Raw genomic sequence first — 17,979 nt, forward strand, 5'->3', positions numbered from 1 at the left:
TCTGCATGGACAGCTCAGATTTGGTGATGGCAAAACAACTGTCCACTTGTAAGTTTGAAGACTGGTTTCTGCTCCTGAGTGAAGGTTGTGGTTTTAAACTCATCTTGATGCGCAGAGATGACAAACACTTGACAAATCTGAGGTAGATAATTTATGCATTAAACCTCCTCACTGTGCTTGCGGTAATTAATGATATTGTGTTAATGTCCGGCCCTTTACAGCACTCAAACAATAAATCATCTTCTTCAATTTCTTGATCCCCTTTCTTTCATCTTTTTCTTTGCTCTCTTTCTATTTTCTGTTTCATCCTCTTAGAAATGTCCCACTATCCACGGTCCGCACTGGCAAAATGGATTATGTGCTACAGTGGGTATGAGGCCCATCTAAGTCTGTTAAGAGACGGCAAATGGCTCTTTCTTTACAACACTCATGAGCTCACTCTCTCCCAGGGGTGGGAGACTCGGTGAGGTCATTGTGTGAGAATCCAACCCCGCCACCACAGCCACAACAACACTATCCCATCAAGACCTTTACATCTTCCTGCTCCCCCTACATGCACCACTGGTTTCCTAGCCTGGGCTCCTCCGATTTTTGAAATCCGAAGTCACGTTCAGCTCCCTGCAGTCCAGTTTGAATTAGTTACAGAGCATTCATCTTGAAGACAGGATCAAATGGCAGCAAATGTAAAAGCTTGCCAAATTACCTTTCTTCATGTGGGAAAGAATCTGCTCAGATGCGACTGACAGATCTAAAACCAGTCTCACCTCAGTAGTTCAATGTTTGTTTTTATCTTAACAGAACAAGATTGAAGGAACCACAAAATGTTGCGGGAACAAGATTCACATTTCTGCGAGAGCTAGTCATTATCGAGACGGGGCCAGATCGATATGCTCTGCTCAAGGTCTTATCTACTGGGAATGAGATCTACTCATTCAGTAAGTTGATAGAGATCTTGTTGGCACAACACAGGGACTTTGATACTTGTGGATCATTTGTTTGCACATCATGTGGATGCTTTTCCCGTGCAATCACTATTTCAAAAAGTTAAGATGCTCAAATGACAAAACATACCGTCTCCTTCCCTCTCTCTGCCTCTCCTTTTTACCTTTGTATTTGTATCCCCTGTCATCTCTGATTGAAGCAGTATCTCACCTCTGTTCTCCCTCCTCTCAGCCACCACACATTCCCCCTTTTTCATCTGCAGAACTCTGACCAGCCCAACACCCCTACAAGCCAGTAACATATAAGACGTCCATTTCATTTTTTCTTTCTGTCCTATAGCCATCGTGAGAGCCTGTGTGGGAAAAAAGATTAAATCTGAGCAAGAACTACAAAATAAAAAACAGAGAGAGAGAGAGAGCGAGAGAGAGAGAGAGAGAGACCGGGATACTGGGGAAAACAAATGGAGAAAACAGCGAGGGAGAAGGGATAATGAGACAGACAGGCAGAAAGACAGGTACAAAAATGCAAAATAAACATGTTTGCATCTGAGCCAAAGATTTAATTGAATCGGAAAAGCAAGACGCCGCAGTGGAATAGTTCAGAGGATTAACAAGACTTCCTCATTATAAAGGGCTAAATATGGATAAGACATTTTCTCTGAACTTCGGGCTTCATGCAGACGCTCAATAACAGCCTCCATTATAATATTTTAAAAAGGTTAATAAAAAAAACAAGCATTTCTTTCTGTTGCCGATCAGTAGCGGTATAGACATTCACCAACAAAGGCTATCTCTTACAGTCGTGAATGTCTTGAGCCTGGGGACTGGAGAAGAGCCGGCACAGACGGGAAGGAATAATTATTTTTATGTAGTTTAAACTGCCTTACATCTACTGCCCTCATCTGACAGCTCAAGTGTACTGCATGTCTCATGTAACTTCATAGTTTGTGGGGAAATTAGTGTCAGCATCCATTTAAGGTAATAGATGTGTAAATGTCTGTGCCACAGTAAATGATCACTTAATTTAAGTGTAAAAACTCATTAGCACCTTGAATAGTAGAATTATTTATATTACAATTAGCTGTATTAGTTAATTTTTACTTTTCAGGTGTCGCTCACCTCTCATAGTGTTGGGACGATAAATAGTATCCCTTAAAGGCAGGCAGTGTGTATCAAAGTTGAAATCAGTGATGATACATTAGTGAGGGAAAGAGAGAAATAAACACTAACAACAGTAGACTAGTATGAGAGTTGTAAATAACTGAGGGGTATTATTCAATGAGCATAAACAAGTCTGTCATTCATTGAAGAGATTTAGCAAATATATGTGAATTAAGTGCTTCGATAACACAATCAGTATATTCACAAAAAAAGAAAAGAGAAAGGTTTGTATCTTCCATATGTACCCCAGCTTTAACCAGCATCAGATTCAGTAAAAAAAAAAAAAAAAGAAAAAAGGAACCACTCACCTCTCATGTGCTTTGAAAGTGAAAACTTCCGGGTTCATGTCTTCCAGCCACGTGATTGGCGAACTCCAGTTTTACGTTTGGGTGATTGGCCAAAAAAGGTCCAAACTAAAGAGAGGAACCTGTCCTCGCCCCGCCTCCGTGTGATGAGCCAAAAAAAGAGCCACTGAAACGGAGAACACCGACACAGTGACTCAGTGTAATTGCTGGAATGGCGTTTTACGTTGTGTTTAATATGAACACATGTCACTTTTCAGGAAGTGCCCCGCGGGCTAGAATGCACGCGACACATATGTTGACTCTCACCGCCAATCAAACGCTGATCCGGCGCATTTGCGCATCGCCGATTGGCTGATTTACGACGGAGGCGGGCGCATCGCTGCTCCGTCCAGGCAGCAGCAGTGACTCCAGTGTTTTCCCTGAGCAGCAGCTGATGGGACAGAGGAGGAACTCACCTGGAGCAGGACCGTCCTCCACAGGTAGGCTGCATGCTGCTACTGCTCTAAAACCACATCACATAGCATGTTGAAAAAATGATTGACACCTACATGTTGATTAGAGTAAATATAAAACCAGCTGAGACACATTGGATAAGATGTAACTTTCAAACTCATACTTATCTAATAGTTTTTAGTAGTTTGTGTAATTTATCCTATTTATTTCAGTGTATATGTTGAACCAAGTGCGGAATTACAAAAACCCACCTGACCCAACTGGATAAGCTGTAACTTCCAATAACATACATCTATAATAACTACTTTTGTTTATTTCTGCTGTTTATTTCAGTGTACATGTTGACAAAGTGCCTATCGAGTGATTATGAAGAGTCTGAAGGCAAAGTTTAAGAAGAGTGAGGTAAGAGCCATCTGTTGAACATGTACTATACCTGTTATGTCCACCGGCTGTGTAGAGAAATAAGCCTTTCAACGGGTGTTTTTACCTTAAGAGGTTGTTGTAAAGATATCACTTGTGTGTGTGTTTGTGTGTGTGTGTGTGTGTGACTGTTTATGGGGGGCACTGGGATTCAGTGTCACCGAGCAGCAGCAGGAGAGCAGGTCTGTCTCCAGACTGCTGCTATGACCAGAGATCTCAGGTAGCCTTTAATTATTCACACACACACACACACACACACACACACACACACACACACACACTAGGAATCAAGGAACTCCTACTTCCCTGCTGTTGTCTTCATAATGTGGGGGTCCAGCTAGTTCTCTAATGTGCTGCATTTTTTTAAGCTTTAAGATTCTTTTCCTGCTCCGTGCACAGACTGGCTAACTGTTGTCACAGACCTTGTACCCCTGCAGCGCCGGGGCACAGGTACATGCAGATAAACCTGAAGCTGCTGGCTCCACAGTGTAGTCTGAGCATTTAGAAGATGTTCTTAACACCATTATACTATGTTACTGTCAGGTTGACTCAAAGGGAAATTCTACCTCCCTGTTACCTTGGCCTGCACACTTAGTGATCCGCACAACAATGGTGACAAAGCTGGTCGTCTTGGATGATGCTGATAAATAGTTTCACTTAACAGCCAGACATATATATATATAGATAGATAGATAGATAGACAGATTAATTGATAGATAGAATGATTGATTGATAGATTGATAGATATTAGATACTATAAATAACCTCACTAACAGGCAGAACAGAGTGCAGCTTGGTCCAGCTGGTTTCTCCTCTTTGTGCTGAGTCCTCACATCCCGCAGGCCCCGCACCGCTCTGTAACTGCAGAGGAACAGATCTGTGACGCTGCCAGCAGGGGAACCGTGCAGGACCCGAAAAAAACTTATAGAGAGACAGAAAACAGAGGCTGCTGCTACAGAGAGGAAGAGAAATGATTTAAGATTATCTATCGGGGAGGACAGGGATGAAAAGAAGGAGGTGTCAATGTGCATGTGTTTGTGTGTTTGTGTGTGAGGTGCAATGGTAAGTCTGTCTGTGTCCCTGCTAGCAGCAGGATCAGAACGACAGGATGCGATTTTGGATGCGGACAGGGAGGTGCTGCAAAGAGAGCACAGAGAGTAGCAGTGTGACTGTATGGATGTATGTCTGAGTTTATGTTTGGCCAGCTTTTCTATTTCAGTGTAGAATAAATCTTCTGTCATGTATATCACCGATGTGATGCTGTGACCTCTAAGGGATTTAAACTTAATGTTCAGCTTTGTTCTCTGCACTATCTGGTGTTATACTGGACTTGTTCTGTAGCCGGGCATCAGTGTGTGTTGTCAGCCAGGACACACGGCGGTGGGTTTGTACACTGTGGCTGTTTTTAGTTGAGTGTGTGATGTCTTGTTAGCAGTATGGATCCTCAGCAGCCTGTTTTTAGCCTGATGAAGCATTTTTTTCCTTGTCTCAGCCTACTTCCATTGCCAGTAGGTATCTCCTCTATTGAGCCAGTAAACAAATGAATGAATAGTCAAGAATACTGATAACTTTTCACATTCGAGTCATGCGATTTCTATCTTAAAAGTATGTAACTTGCAAAACTACCCTGTCAATGATCTCAGGCAAAAAACAACGTATTTCATTTTCAATGGGTTGTCACACATTCTAATTTCCTCGTATTTCTTTTAGCAGCCCATCCCCTCTTTGGTATGTTGTGAGATATGCAGTGTGGTATCGGTTTCCTTTGGGGCAGTGCAAGGTGATGACCTGTTCTCCCCCCTCAGAGTCAGGACTGGAGTAAGAGTGATGAGAGGCTGCTGCAGGCCGTGGAGCAGAATGAACCGGACAAGGTCTCAGCTCTCATCGTCAAAAAAGGTCTCTGTCCCACCAAGCTGGACGCGGAGGGCAAGTCGGCGTAAGTTGATCATTACATTTTTTTTTGTATTTACTCTGGAAATTTAACAATGACTTTTCATATTAGAATAAAGTATAACATATAATTAACAATAACAAACAAATCATCATTCTCATGTAACATAAGTCATTTTTCATTGAAGGACCTACCCAAAAAACATTTCAACAATTCCTAAGGATTGGCTTAAATTGAGTTTAGATTTTTTTCAGTTTAACCATTAACATTATGTTGCACATAAATGAACACCTTCTCTGCATTGTTTATTCTGTAAAATGAAAGTTAGCTGCATTTCGTCCCAGCTCTCTCTGCCTCCCTTTCACCACTAGTATTCTGTCTTTTCAAAATGAAGGCCAAATGTACCCATATTGGCTGATATTACAGGTTAACCAATTTATTGATCTAGCTCAAGCTGGACTGCCATTAACCATCAGTTTTGGGACAATTCCACAGAATCAGACATTTTAAATGGAGAAAGCAGTTCTCATTTCTCATCTCTAATCCCAAGTATTGTCCTTCGTCTGTGTCACAGTTTCCACCTCAGTGCATCCCGAGGCCGACTGGACTGTCTGGAGGTTATCATCTCTCATGGAGCTGATGTGAACGTCCCTGACGGGGCTGGTACGGTATTTCATTACCCAATAAGAGTTTTATCCTTAAAGCCAAGGTTGCTGAATCTCATGGCTCTTGTTTATAAATGTCACTTTACTTCTGACTGTCTGCCTCCAGGCTTTAGCGCCCTCCATCTCGCAGCCAAGAACGGCCAGTCAGAGTGTTTAAAGAGACTCTTACAGGTAAAACACTTGGTTGCTTGGTAAGTAGATTAAAAGCTTGGCAAACAAATTTGAAGGGACTTCTAACATTCCGTTTTCTCTGACAGGAGAGACTGGCAGTTGATTGCACCGACGGCATTGGCAGGACACCACTACATCATGCAGGTAACGCTTACACAACCAGCAGTTTGTTTAATGTAGCCAAACAGTAACATACTCACATAGTGTGGGACACAAATACGCTCCCACACTAATATTGATCCCATTCAAATAGCATATTTAAAGCAAATAGGTGTTTAATGAACATTTAACCCCTACACTGAATCTTTAATCCATCATTTCTATATATAAGTTTAGGTTTATATCTGGATATCAACCATAGTTCTGAATATTTTCTGCAGCGGTCAGTGGCTGCTTGTCCTGCACTGAGACCCTGTGGGACTTTAAAGCCGATCTGGATGTTCAGGACAGTGTAAGTTAGTATAACAGAGATTGTATATGACTTTTGATTTACTATTGGTTTGATTACAACCAACGTTGCTGTTGCTGCATGATGTTTGTATAATCTTGTTTGTCTGTGTTAGGACGAGGCCACCCCTCTGATCTTAGCAGCTCAGATGAGCAGAGTGGAGCTCTGTGTGTTCCTGTTGGGACGAGGTGCCAATGCCAACATTCAGGACAACCAGGGAAGGTAAGTTCGGGTTGTAGCTGGATTCTCCTCTGTCCATCTCAATACTTAAAGGTTGAATGACTTGAGGCAGACTGGGACACGATGCAGCTTCTTGAGCTCAGATAAAAACTTCTTCCAGATTATTGTCCCAGCAGTAGGGTTGTCTGGGTCAGGGTGCAGGATGGATTCCACCGGTCATTGAGGGTATTTGGGGGGGATTATAAAGGATGAGGTCAGGACCTCCAGCAGGGAGTAACAGCTTTTAATTTGGGTTAAGATGACCTCAAGGAGGAGATTCATTATCCAGCAGTTAACATTCGCAAAGTGGAAGACAATCTTTATAGGCTCCATCATATCACAGATAGAGATAATATTTTTACTGCTTGTTTTTATACATTTCCTCATAATTGATTCTGATACAATACTAAATGCAACGCCGATACTACATCATACACGTCTAAAATGTGATTCTACAGTACTTCACAGATGTGTTATGGTAGATTCTGTATTTTCCTGCTATGTCATGATCCTGTATGTGAATCGCAGGTCTGCGTTAATGTTGGCTTGTGAGAGTGACAGTATTGAAACTGTAGAGGCTCTGTTGAGAGGCGGGGCCAACACGCAGCTGGTCGACGCCCTCGGACACAAAGCCACAGACTACAGTGTAACCACGGGCAACCAGCGCGTCTCACAGATGTTGCAAGATGGAGTTCCTCCAGGTACAGTTTGAGGCCCGCTTGAACTTTTTTTTTATTTGGAGAGACAGAAGGGATGGGATAGTTATAAAACATGTGACAGAAACAAATAGCATACCATCAGTGTACCCTGGATAGATACAGGTTGTTATGCTGTTATAAGACTGTAATAAGAGGAAGGGGATCAGGACGGCAGCTGGATGTGATTGTAAAGTTGGGTTTGAAAAGAAAGAAGACGAAAGGCTCGTTCCACTTTTCTCTCCTAACAAAGACTCAGCTGTTATATGAGAACCAGATGTGTGACTGGTTGAAAAAGGGGATGAAAGAGAGAATTAGGTGAATGATGCATGACCACATTAGTTCTTATTCTACATTTTGGTGGATTTACGACCAGATGCATGAAAGCCACTATGATGTTCTTTACTTTAAAAAGTGGATGGAAGTGAAAGTGTGTATAGTTGTGGATATATTCTTGCCTGAACCTAACTGCTGTCGAGGTTACATTTTTTGCTGTGTGTGTCTTTTCCCTCTGCACACGTAGCTTCTGAGGGCGCAGGCGAGGAGGTAAGGCTGCAAGGCTTTGTGTTGCATCACTCCCTCCACCAATGAGCTCATGCCCCATTCCGGCCGATCATATTGTGCATGTTTTCCAATATGAGGTCATTGTTCTTGTGTGCAGCTCTCTTTTTTGGGGGGGCTTATTGCTGACCCTTTGTCTTTATCTCAGTTAACTCTGCTTTTTCCATTTTAAGTTGAGCTTGACCTCTGCTTGTCTGTGGTCCCCCTCCTAACTCACACACAGCCCCCGCAGGTCCCCTCAGGCGCCTCATCAGTGCAGGGGGGGACTACCCCCCGCAAACGGAAAGCTCCTCCACCACCCCGCTCTCCTCTCCAGGTACTGAAAGAAATGTCTCAGTGGATGGAAAACACATTATTTAACCGCACTCAAAGGCCAGCCTCACAGTATCACCAGTCTCACCAGTGCATATAACATATCAGATTGAACCTGTTTGTTTTCTTCATCAGATCCTGTAATTTTCAAAGAGACACAACCAAGAAAAGCAAAGATTTATTTCATAACTCCAAGACTTTAATGTATTTTTCATTACATGAGGCCAAGCATACCCATTTATCTCTGTAATGACTAATAAAGTTAAATTTTATTGTTTTTTCTGTCTCAAACGTGCAGGTTTTGCCTCCCTCTCCTCAGCCCCGGAGTCCTGCTCGCCCCGGCCAGACCCCTTCTCCGCAGCCTCCAGAAACAAAGCAACCAGCCCAGGTCGGCTCTCTAATCTTGAGTATTGTTTAGTCATTGATGTCTGATGTTCACACTTTGTAAAGCATGCCAACTTTGTGAGGTTGGTCATATTTTGTCTGTGTAAGGCGGAAGACGAGGAGGTGTTCGAGGAGATTCGACGGCTCCGTCTAGAGAGAGGCCGCCTGCTTCAGAAGATCAAGGCCTTGGAGCAGCAGCAGCAGAGCGCCATCTCGGCCTTGGAAGAGGTACTGCAGACTCACCATGAAAAATATTTAACGATTTTATGTAAACTATCTCAGTACATCTTTGCATATTTGCATCCACATCAGAGAACATATTGTCCCTGTGTGTGTTTTTGTGTGCACAATAGTTGTCCCAACTAAAGCAGCGATTAGAGGAGGCCGAGGCAGAGAGAGACAAGCTGCTTGAGGAGCTGAAGGGAGATCATGGTATTGAGGGCAGTGACTCCGAGGACATGGATGAAATGTTTGACTTCCCAGGTAGGCGATCTGTGTGTGCATGTCCTCACTGGCCCTGGCACAGAGCATGCATGTACGTCCAAGCATGTATCCCTGATATACCATAGCCGCTTTCCTGCGTGTATTACTGACTGATTACTGAATAATGATTCCTGTTTTGTGGGTTTCGTTTGAACATTCCCATTAGAGAAGCTGCTCTCCAAGCGCTCCAGAGCCTCCCCTGCTCAGGATGAGGACACTGACTCAGCCAGTCCCTCCCCCGGCCCTGCAGACCCAGGAACCCTTGCCGAGCTGCGTAAACAAATAGAGGAACTAACCTCGCAGAACTCCGAGCTTGTTCTCAAAGTACAGGTAACGTCAGTGAGAATCCAAATAGATAAATACACATGGCTACTGAACATAACAAACTAACACTACTGAGACACATGAGTGTATGTGAATACAAATGTCTGAGTGAGTTGCTTTTTCGGCCAGCCGCCTGATAAAATGTCCGTATAAGCCAATGTGAGAATAAGAATGAAAGTTCACAGAGAGCGAGTGGGCCTGTTGATGATGTTTCTGAGCCGCACTGGACAAAAAAAGAATACAAATATCTCAGGATGAAAAAGAGGATCCAGACATGTGGAAAACATAGACAAAGATGTCATCTGCGAAAGACGAGGCTCCAAAGTTTTGGAGATAAGGGCCCACGCTGGTGGTGATGTGATTTCCACAGTGGAATTCAGACGTCATGTCCTGCCTCGTGCATGCTCCCCCCTGGCCCCACCCACAGAGTTCAAGTCTGAAAACGACTTTACAAACCCACACAGTCTCTTTAAAGAGAGTTTAAATCGATAGCGCTAGTGAAGTGATTATTAAATGTTTTCCTGGCAGAAGATGAAGATACTGTTTGGTGAGGAGCTGAGTGTCCCCGGCTGGAGCATTAGTCATGACCACTTAAAGTTTATGACGCTGCACTCTGGTGCACTAATGCACTGAGCCACTTGTGTTCACGCAGGTATAAATAGAACAACACAACATCGGATGCAGACATGGGGGCATTTTGTAGTCATCCCTCACTAACTGGGTCACGCTGGATGAACGGTTTAAGTTTTCTTTTAACAGTATTCTCTCGTGTTGTGGGTTGCACCGCTGTACGAGCAGCTGTGATGTAGCTCTGTCTCGCTGTGTCTAAGAACAACCAGACAGGAAAGTGGGGAAGGTAAATTTAAGAGAGGATGTGAGAAAGAAAGGTCAGAACCACATCTCCTGCTGTGATTTACAGTAAATGATGCAGAACAGAATTCGATTTATAATGACTCAGGTTAATTAAAGGGAGGTCTGGGGATTTTACTCATAAAGGTCAGTTTATTATTCTCCGGGAGTTTTATTGAGCCTGTGGAAACAGTGGCACAGTCGTCTGTGTCTCTGGGGGAGCTCTGTCTGAATAAAGCCTAGGATGATATCATCAAGGCTATATGTGCTATGGCTTTCATGTATTAATAAGTTATGTTTATAACAGAAACTCTGTTACAAACTGGGAGTGTGGTGTTAAAAAGATGTGGAGATTTAGCAGGGAGAAAATATCTAACGGAATTACATGTTTCCTTATGGCAATGTATATAGTTACCCAGCACTGGCTGATACATTTTAAAAGTGGATATTGTCCATATTATTATATAAAAAAAAAAAATCTTAAGCTATTGTTTTACAAATAAAGATAATATTATTATTATTTCCTCTGTGTGGTAAATAGATGCTGGAGATGTTTGAGAAGGACGACACAGACATGCAGACCTCCAGCCCGGACTCCGTCCCCTTAGCTCAGTATGAGACCCTGAGGAAGGAGTTTGAATCCCTTCAGGAGCGCCTCTCTCAGGCCCAGGCTTCAGACGGCACCTGCAGCGTGGCCGACGAGCGGTAAGACTGATTCATGTATTTATCCATTCGAACGAGTTAACTCCCCTGGATTCAATTTATTCTGAGATGTGCACACCTTTGTTAATGTCAGCCTCAGCAGTATCTGGTTGCTGCCTTGAACAGAGCCATTTTAAAAGTGCTGAGCGCTTAACTTTCTCCTGAAGCATGAAGGCTTAGATGCCAGATGTTTGTCATCTAGGTTGTGATTTGTTGGTCTGTTGGTTTCTTTTTGTTATTTATCTTCTATACTGACAACTGATGAAATACATATGTATCATTATATATGTACATTATGACACTTCAATAATCAAGTTTGTATTATGTATTGCTGAAATGATTGGTAGAATAATTAATAAGTAGAAACAATATAATTGAGTGACGTGAAATATCTCACCCAGAAAATTAATCAATAATATGTAATGTTTTTTGAGGAAAATGTCCGATGTTTTACTTTTCTAATAAAACATTTGGTTATTTCTTTTTTATAATTGTAAATTGAATATATCTGAGTTGCACTGTTCATTAGCATGGCCTTTTGGAACATTTGGCACATCAAGATAAAAGCAACACTATGTAACTTTTACTGAGCAACAGCGCCCTCTGCAGCCACACGTGGTGATTCATTATTTTGTATTATAACAGCACATCCATGAATGGCTAGAATTCATGTCACCCTCCATGTTAGATGTAGGTGTACGCATCCTATTGGATAGTTGAGCCTAAAGTATGTATCACCTTGTGTCCTTAAGTCTTGCCACTGATAAAATACGCAAAATTATTATTTGTTTCCCCTTTGTCTAGACTAGAGCATCTGAGCTAGATCCGAACGTCCCTCGACATAGACACAACACTGTATTGGCCCGTTATCTATAACCTGAGCTTTGGTTATGCTTAGAGAGAGAAGGGAGTATCTGTGGAATTAGACAGGCACTATACTCCTATACAGATATGATGTGTAATATACATAGTATATAGTGGCATATACAGTAATGTGTGAGGATGGTAAAAAATTCCTCAACACTAATGATCCCCGGCTTCCTGAACCAGACGACTGTGGCTGCAACAAATACACCAACTTTGATATTTCAAGATTCCGAACTGAATATCGAATATAAACACTCGATTTTGAATGACCTCTTAGTCTTTTGAACTGATCCACTGTTCAGCATTACCTCCACGCTTCTCACAGGAGCTCTTACCTGCTCACTTTAGTTACATAGAGCAAGAGCACATGTTTAGGGTGAGGAGTGGGAATGGAAGTGGCACCATTCTCCATATTGTTTGACAGTGTAACATCAAAGTCATTTTGAAGCTGCTATTTCACAGTAAAAAAAGTTGCATTGTGTTGCTTTAAACTGATTGAAGTAAACAATGTCGACTAGTATGATGCTAGAAATGTTCCTTAATTAGTCATTTTATCACTCACTTTTAGATTACTTGAGATAAATAATACTTATCTTCTTCTGCAGTGGTAAGTCTCAGGAAGGAGGTGCAACCGCAAAGAGTACAGAGGCTTTGAAGGAGAAGCTGAGTGTGTTGGAGGAGCAGTTGGCCTCCTCCCAGTCTGAGCTGGAAGAGCTGAAGGAGCAGATGCTTCTCGGGGTGCTCTCTGTGGAGTGTGGTCAGGGGGATATTGCCATGGCAGGTGCTGGCACTGAAGGCGGGTCTGGGGCTACAGGGGAGGGTCCGAGCAAAGAGGCGCAGCAGCTTAGAGCGAGGGTGACGGAGCTAGAGGAGGAGCTTGCCAAGACACGGGGCCTGGAGGGGGGTCAGAGTGGCCAGGACAGCAACACAATCAAACAGCTGACGGAGAAAGTTGAAAAACTTCAGGCTGCTCTGGCCAAGAAAGAGTCTATGAAAGAAGAAGTGGCGAAAGACGGAGAAAGGAAAGAAACGGAAACGGTGAAGGGCCTACGTGACAAAGTGGCTGAGTTGGAGGCAGCCCTGGCAGAGGGCAGCGTATCAGGCAAAGAGGGAGGAGCAGGGACAGATGGAGATAAGGTCCGTCGTCTGCAGGAGCGTTTGGGAGAGCTAGAGGGGGAGCTGCGGAAGTGTGTGCCACGCTCTGAGCTGGAGGAGGTGCAAGTGAATCTGGGGCTCCAGTGTGAGCAGCTGGCCAGGGAGAGGGCAGCAGTGGCCAGACGGCTCAACGATGCCCTGCTGGATCTGGAGAGACTCAGGCCTCCTCCACGTGGTGGTGATGATGAGGAGGAAGATGAGGAGGAACATTCGGAGAGCTCGGACCGCTCAGTCATATTAGGTGTGTAGTACCATTTCAAAAAAGTTTATGTATAATATTGAGATGTAAGTTTGGGACTTTTTTGTCTATTTTCATGACCATCTCCCATTAGAGCCCTCAAGACGAACCTTGGCAGCAGTGACAGAGGAGCTGGATGTGGCACGACAGGAAGCAGCCCAGGCTCTGGATTGTCTGTGCGCCGAGCGAGAGAGCAGGGCACTGGACGCCTTGCAGATGCAGGATGCTGTGCCTCTGTCAAAGCACAAGGAGGCGCTCTCCGAAGTGTCGGAACAGCTGGCAGATACGCTGCAGGAGCTCCAGGAGGAGAAGAACCTCCGTTGCAAAGCTGAGGAGCGGGTTGCCGCACTGGAGGCCAAGCTGCAGCCCATGCAGGACGCCATATCCAAAGAGGAGCATGAGAAAATCAAGGTCAGCAAGGACAGGAGAGGACAAGAATAATTAAATTAAGCAACTCAGGCAGAATGTTTAAATGAGAGGGGCAGGAGGACAGACATAGATTAGAAAGGCTGGATAGAGTCTTGGCTCTAATTGATTTGAGGCCATTTTTCAGTGGGCTACTGCTTCTGCATCTGCTAGGAGGGGTCCCCAGAACAGTTAAGATCAAAGATGGTTTGTGATTTCTATTTTAAGTAGTTCTTCTCAAAGCGATTTATTGCCAGGTGTTTGTGTCTGCATTAAGTTTGGTTCTAATTCGTTTTTTGACTCAATTGTAATTTGTTGATCTTGTGTATTGGGGCTTGACTCCAAATACACAAGATCGTGGCATTTGTATCCAGGATATTTTATATTCACTTCTGTATCCGATCTTAAAACACACTCTTGAGGAGCTAAACTCCAACCCTGAGTTACAGTATATAGATCAAACCTAAGTTATTTACCATTTGGAAATTGCACGATAAAAGTATAGACAATACAAATATTCACGAAGGTTCCATTTTAAATTATTGTTTTTAAAATAAATTAGGGATTAGAAAACGGCAAAAGTGGGGTAAAAAGTAAAAGTAAGTCACATACTCTTATTGTGGTACATACACAGCATATACAGAAATGTGAAAAGGCATGTATATAGCTAAATGTAAAAGCCTTTGATCACAATCTTTCAAATTGTCACTAGACAGAAACATGTGCTTCGGTCTGTAAATTGCTTCCTCTTGCCTCACAGGCAGAACTCCAGCGCTCCCTGCAGGCCAGCGAGAGCAGTGCAGCAGCAGCACGGGACACCCTGACTGAGAAAGAGATGGAGCTGAGAGACCTGAAGTCCCAGAAGGCCTCAGAGCAGGGCCTCATCTCCAAGGAGGACCACGAGAGCCTGCGGCTCTCTTTGCAGGTTGATATCAACGCCATCACGGCTCGTTTCAACGACCTCACCCGCAAACATGAGAAGACGTGCACCGAGGTGTGTGTGTGTGTGTGTGTGTGTGTGCATGCTTGCATGTGTGTTATTGTTTCTGGCTTCTTCTAAATCCTTACTGATGCCGTCTGAAGCCACATTAGATGTGTTTGTGTCTGCCACAAAGTGAGCCATGTTCCGTGAAGGCCTCTTTCCTGCCTCTACATTATTCATAAGTGTATTACTTTCTCTATTCAGTGCCATCGTCTGTCTCACTGATCCCTCTCTATATGTGCTTGGTGATGCACTGAAGTATGTTCACTATAGGATCCTGATGACCAGGTCACATGTGCAGGGGCATTTATAAATACTCTCCCTTTGCAAACCGAGTACCTGCTTTTCCAGCTCAGGTTTGTAAACACACAGAGAGGCCGATCAGGGGCCTACTGAGCAGGATTTCTTTTATGTTGCTCATAAACTGGGTCCTGCTAAAAATAGAGGTCACTTTATTACAAAAACAGGCTGTTTGGCAACCTACCCACGCACGTACTCACTCACCCACCTTAGCATGTCAAATCAAACTTGCCTCGAACAGAAACCCATTTATGGTTGGTGTGTAGATTTAATGGTTCACTGCAGAGTGGTTGTAGGAAGATGAAAGAGACTGTAATCATGGGAAATACCCGTGAGCAAAACATTTAGAAAAATGGTTGCAGGAATAGATTTGACTCAGAAAGTATCAAATGATATTTATGATGAAGACGTTTTTTCTGCACGTGTGTATTTTTTGCCAATGTGAATGTATCTGTAAGTCCTCAGTTTAATCAGGGGATATATCAATTCAAGAATGGTCATTTGTAGCCATGCACAGAAGAAGGTGATATAAATGAAAGGTCATTGGCGCTCGTACCCCCTGTGATGTCATCAAGGTTAAAAAGGGGTGTGGTTGCATAGTATAGGGTACCTCCCCCGGTGAATGGAGCATGAGCGCTAATTGTGAATGAATGGGAGATTGTATATCACCAGAAAAGCATCTGAACTGGACAGATAACCAATCAGCGTTTTTAAAGTGACATGATGCCGTTGGTGGTTTTACTGGTTTAGGTGTTCCAGGTGCAGAGAGAGGCTCTCTTTAACAAGAGTGAGCGGCAGGTGGCAGAGTCCCAGCTGGCCACGGTGCAGCAGCGGCTCGCCGAGCTACAGGCGCAGTCCAGCCACATCCAGGAGCTCCACAACAACGTCCAGGAATCCCAGGGCCTGGTGAAGGAGAAGGACCGCAAGGTGAGAGGGAGGGTGGCTGTTCAAACCTCTGCTGTTGAGGAAACTATCAGCTGACTTGCTGTGTCTGTCTCCGTGCAGATAACAGAGCTGTCCAAGGAGGTGTTCCGGCTGAAGGAGGCCTTGGGAGCTCTTTCACCTCCTCTGGGCATCACGTCCTACTCTTCATCCACCCATCTCGGTAACCCCGGGCAGCAAGTGGCACTGCAGAACAGAATCTCTACTCTCACCCAGCAGCTCCAGGTGAGGGGACACCTGACACAAGACTGCATCACGATTTGTTTTCTACATCACCATTTATAGAATCTACAAATATGTAAAATGGCAATGCAGTAACATTTGCTGTGACCTTTGTTTGCAGGACTGGGAGAGAAAGCACAAACAGGTGGTGACTGTGTACCGCTCACATTTACTGGCAGCTGCACAGGTCAGTTGAATGCACACATACATGCCAGAGCTCAAATTCAGCGTTTTCCTGAGTTTTATGGAGAGGGGGGGAGGTTGCTGTGTAACATTGGATCTATTACATTCTTTTATGTGCGACTGGCTGGACAACCACTTATAGTCTGGACTGTGAACGGCACTGACGGCTGAATTCTCTCCAGTTTTTAATGCAAACAATAGAAAGTGGGCAGCTACAGTTCAACATCTCTGTTTACCAGACAGAGAGGATGAAATTACAGAGGAGGTGCAGGGCTCAGACAGTTTCAGTGTACACATTAATTATTACCTCCACCAAGGAGGGTGTGTTTTTCTGCCGTCTGTGTGAGTCTTTGTTGGTTTGTTTGTAAGCAAGGTTTTCACAAAATCACTGAATGGATTTCCATGTAACTCGGTGGAAAGATGTTTTTCGGGTCAGGGAAGAACCCATTGAATTTTAGTGCAGATCCAGGAGTTCTCTTCGCCGTTTTCCCAGAGATGAATTCATTGCTGAGAAAGAAATCTACAACATTTAAAGAACTGTAAACTATGAGAATTGATTCAACTTGATTGAATTTAAGATTATGTGGCCTTGACAGATGTATATAGTCAAATTAGAACTATTCTAGTTTGTTGGTTTGTTTTTAAGTAAGATTTCACAAAACTAGGGGACAGATTACCACAAAACTTTGGAAGTTTTGGTATCAGTAAGGGAAGAATTAATAAAATGATAAGTGCAGATCCAGTAATTATTTCCCACTCTCATTAACATTGTGAAATAGGGCGTTTTCTTGATTTCTTAGGAAAAAAATAGACATGTTTAGGGGACTAATATTTATGAGTGTCGGAAATTTGGTGCAGATCCAGACAGTTGGGCTTTGGCAAAGGTACAGTATCTATTGAGTGCCATTCTAATTACATGTTAGGTTCATTGTGATGAGATTACAGTTTCATTCAGAGCCGTTCATGATTTGTGCTTTAACCTTTCAAGCCTATCTTGTAAAGATATTGGGCAGTAATGTTGTTATAGGCAGCAGTCTGTGTCTGATGTCTGTACCTGGTGCGTCTGGTGTTGGATCAGAGGTTTTGTTTGTGTAGGTAACCTGGGTGCTGCTGGTGGGTCTGTCCTATAGAGGGCACTCTGCCTGTGCATATGCATCAAGGATTAATCTGCAGCAACTTTGCATTATTCTCTGCTGCCCAACAGGGTCGAATGGATGAAGAAGTGCAGGGCATGCTACGCCAAATCCTGAGGATGACGCAACAGGGAAACTGATCCTTGGACCAACGTCTCTCTACACAATCCAGTTGCTCCACAGCTCAGGATAACGGACAGCAATCTGTGGGACTATTGTTATAGAGATCTCCTCTAGAAAGCCAAATACAACTAATCCGTGATCAGACAGCTGCATGCGTACAATACAGTAACCTAATCAACAGAGAACCGACTGAAAACCAAGCAGTGACAAACAGACCTGTGGAGTTTATAACATGTCAGGGGTTTGCAGCAGTGGTGATATAGTAGAATCATGTTTACTGATTGAAAGGCAATATGACTGATTTTATATGACATTGTTATAATAAAACAGAAAAACAAATGGCTCGCTTGTTGATCCTGTTCTTCGTGAACACACACACTGTTGAAGCAGCAGCCTAGACATAGTCTCACATCTATTTCTGGGTGATGGAGATATTTGATTTGGC

At 43.5% G+C, this 17,979-nt stretch overlaps 1 protein-coding gene across 1 annotated transcript; it reads left to right on the top strand.

Moving 5' to 3' along the window:
- Window positions 1–3,226: 3,226 nt before the first annotated feature.
- Window positions 3,227–17,864, top strand: ankrd24 (ankyrin repeat domain 24). Its single transcript, XM_062396445.1, has 22 exons — window positions 3,227–3,262; window positions 5,086–5,216; window positions 5,746–5,834; window positions 5,943–6,007; window positions 6,094–6,151; window positions 6,388–6,458; window positions 6,571–6,677; window positions 7,203–7,375; window positions 7,893–7,915; window positions 8,154–8,246; window positions 8,541–8,630; window positions 8,735–8,854; window positions 8,980–9,109; window positions 9,276–9,439; window positions 10,824–10,987; window positions 12,457–13,237; window positions 13,341–13,655; window positions 14,410–14,643; window positions 15,682–15,858; window positions 15,937–16,098; window positions 16,217–16,282; window positions 17,483–17,864. Exons 1-22 carry the CDS (start codon window positions 3,227–3,229, stop codon window positions 17,549–17,551), a joined length of 3,318 nt encoding a protein of 1,105 aa, XP_062252429.1. The 3' UTR covers window positions 17,552–17,864.
- Window positions 17,865–17,979: the final 115 nt, after the last annotated feature.

The sequence above is a fragment of the Platichthys flesus genome, chromosome 9 (assembly GCF_949316205.1).
Source record: "Platichthys flesus chromosome 9, fPlaFle2.1, whole genome shotgun sequence".
Lineage (NCBI taxonomy): Eukaryota > Metazoa > Chordata > Actinopteri > Pleuronectiformes > Pleuronectidae > Platichthys > Platichthys flesus.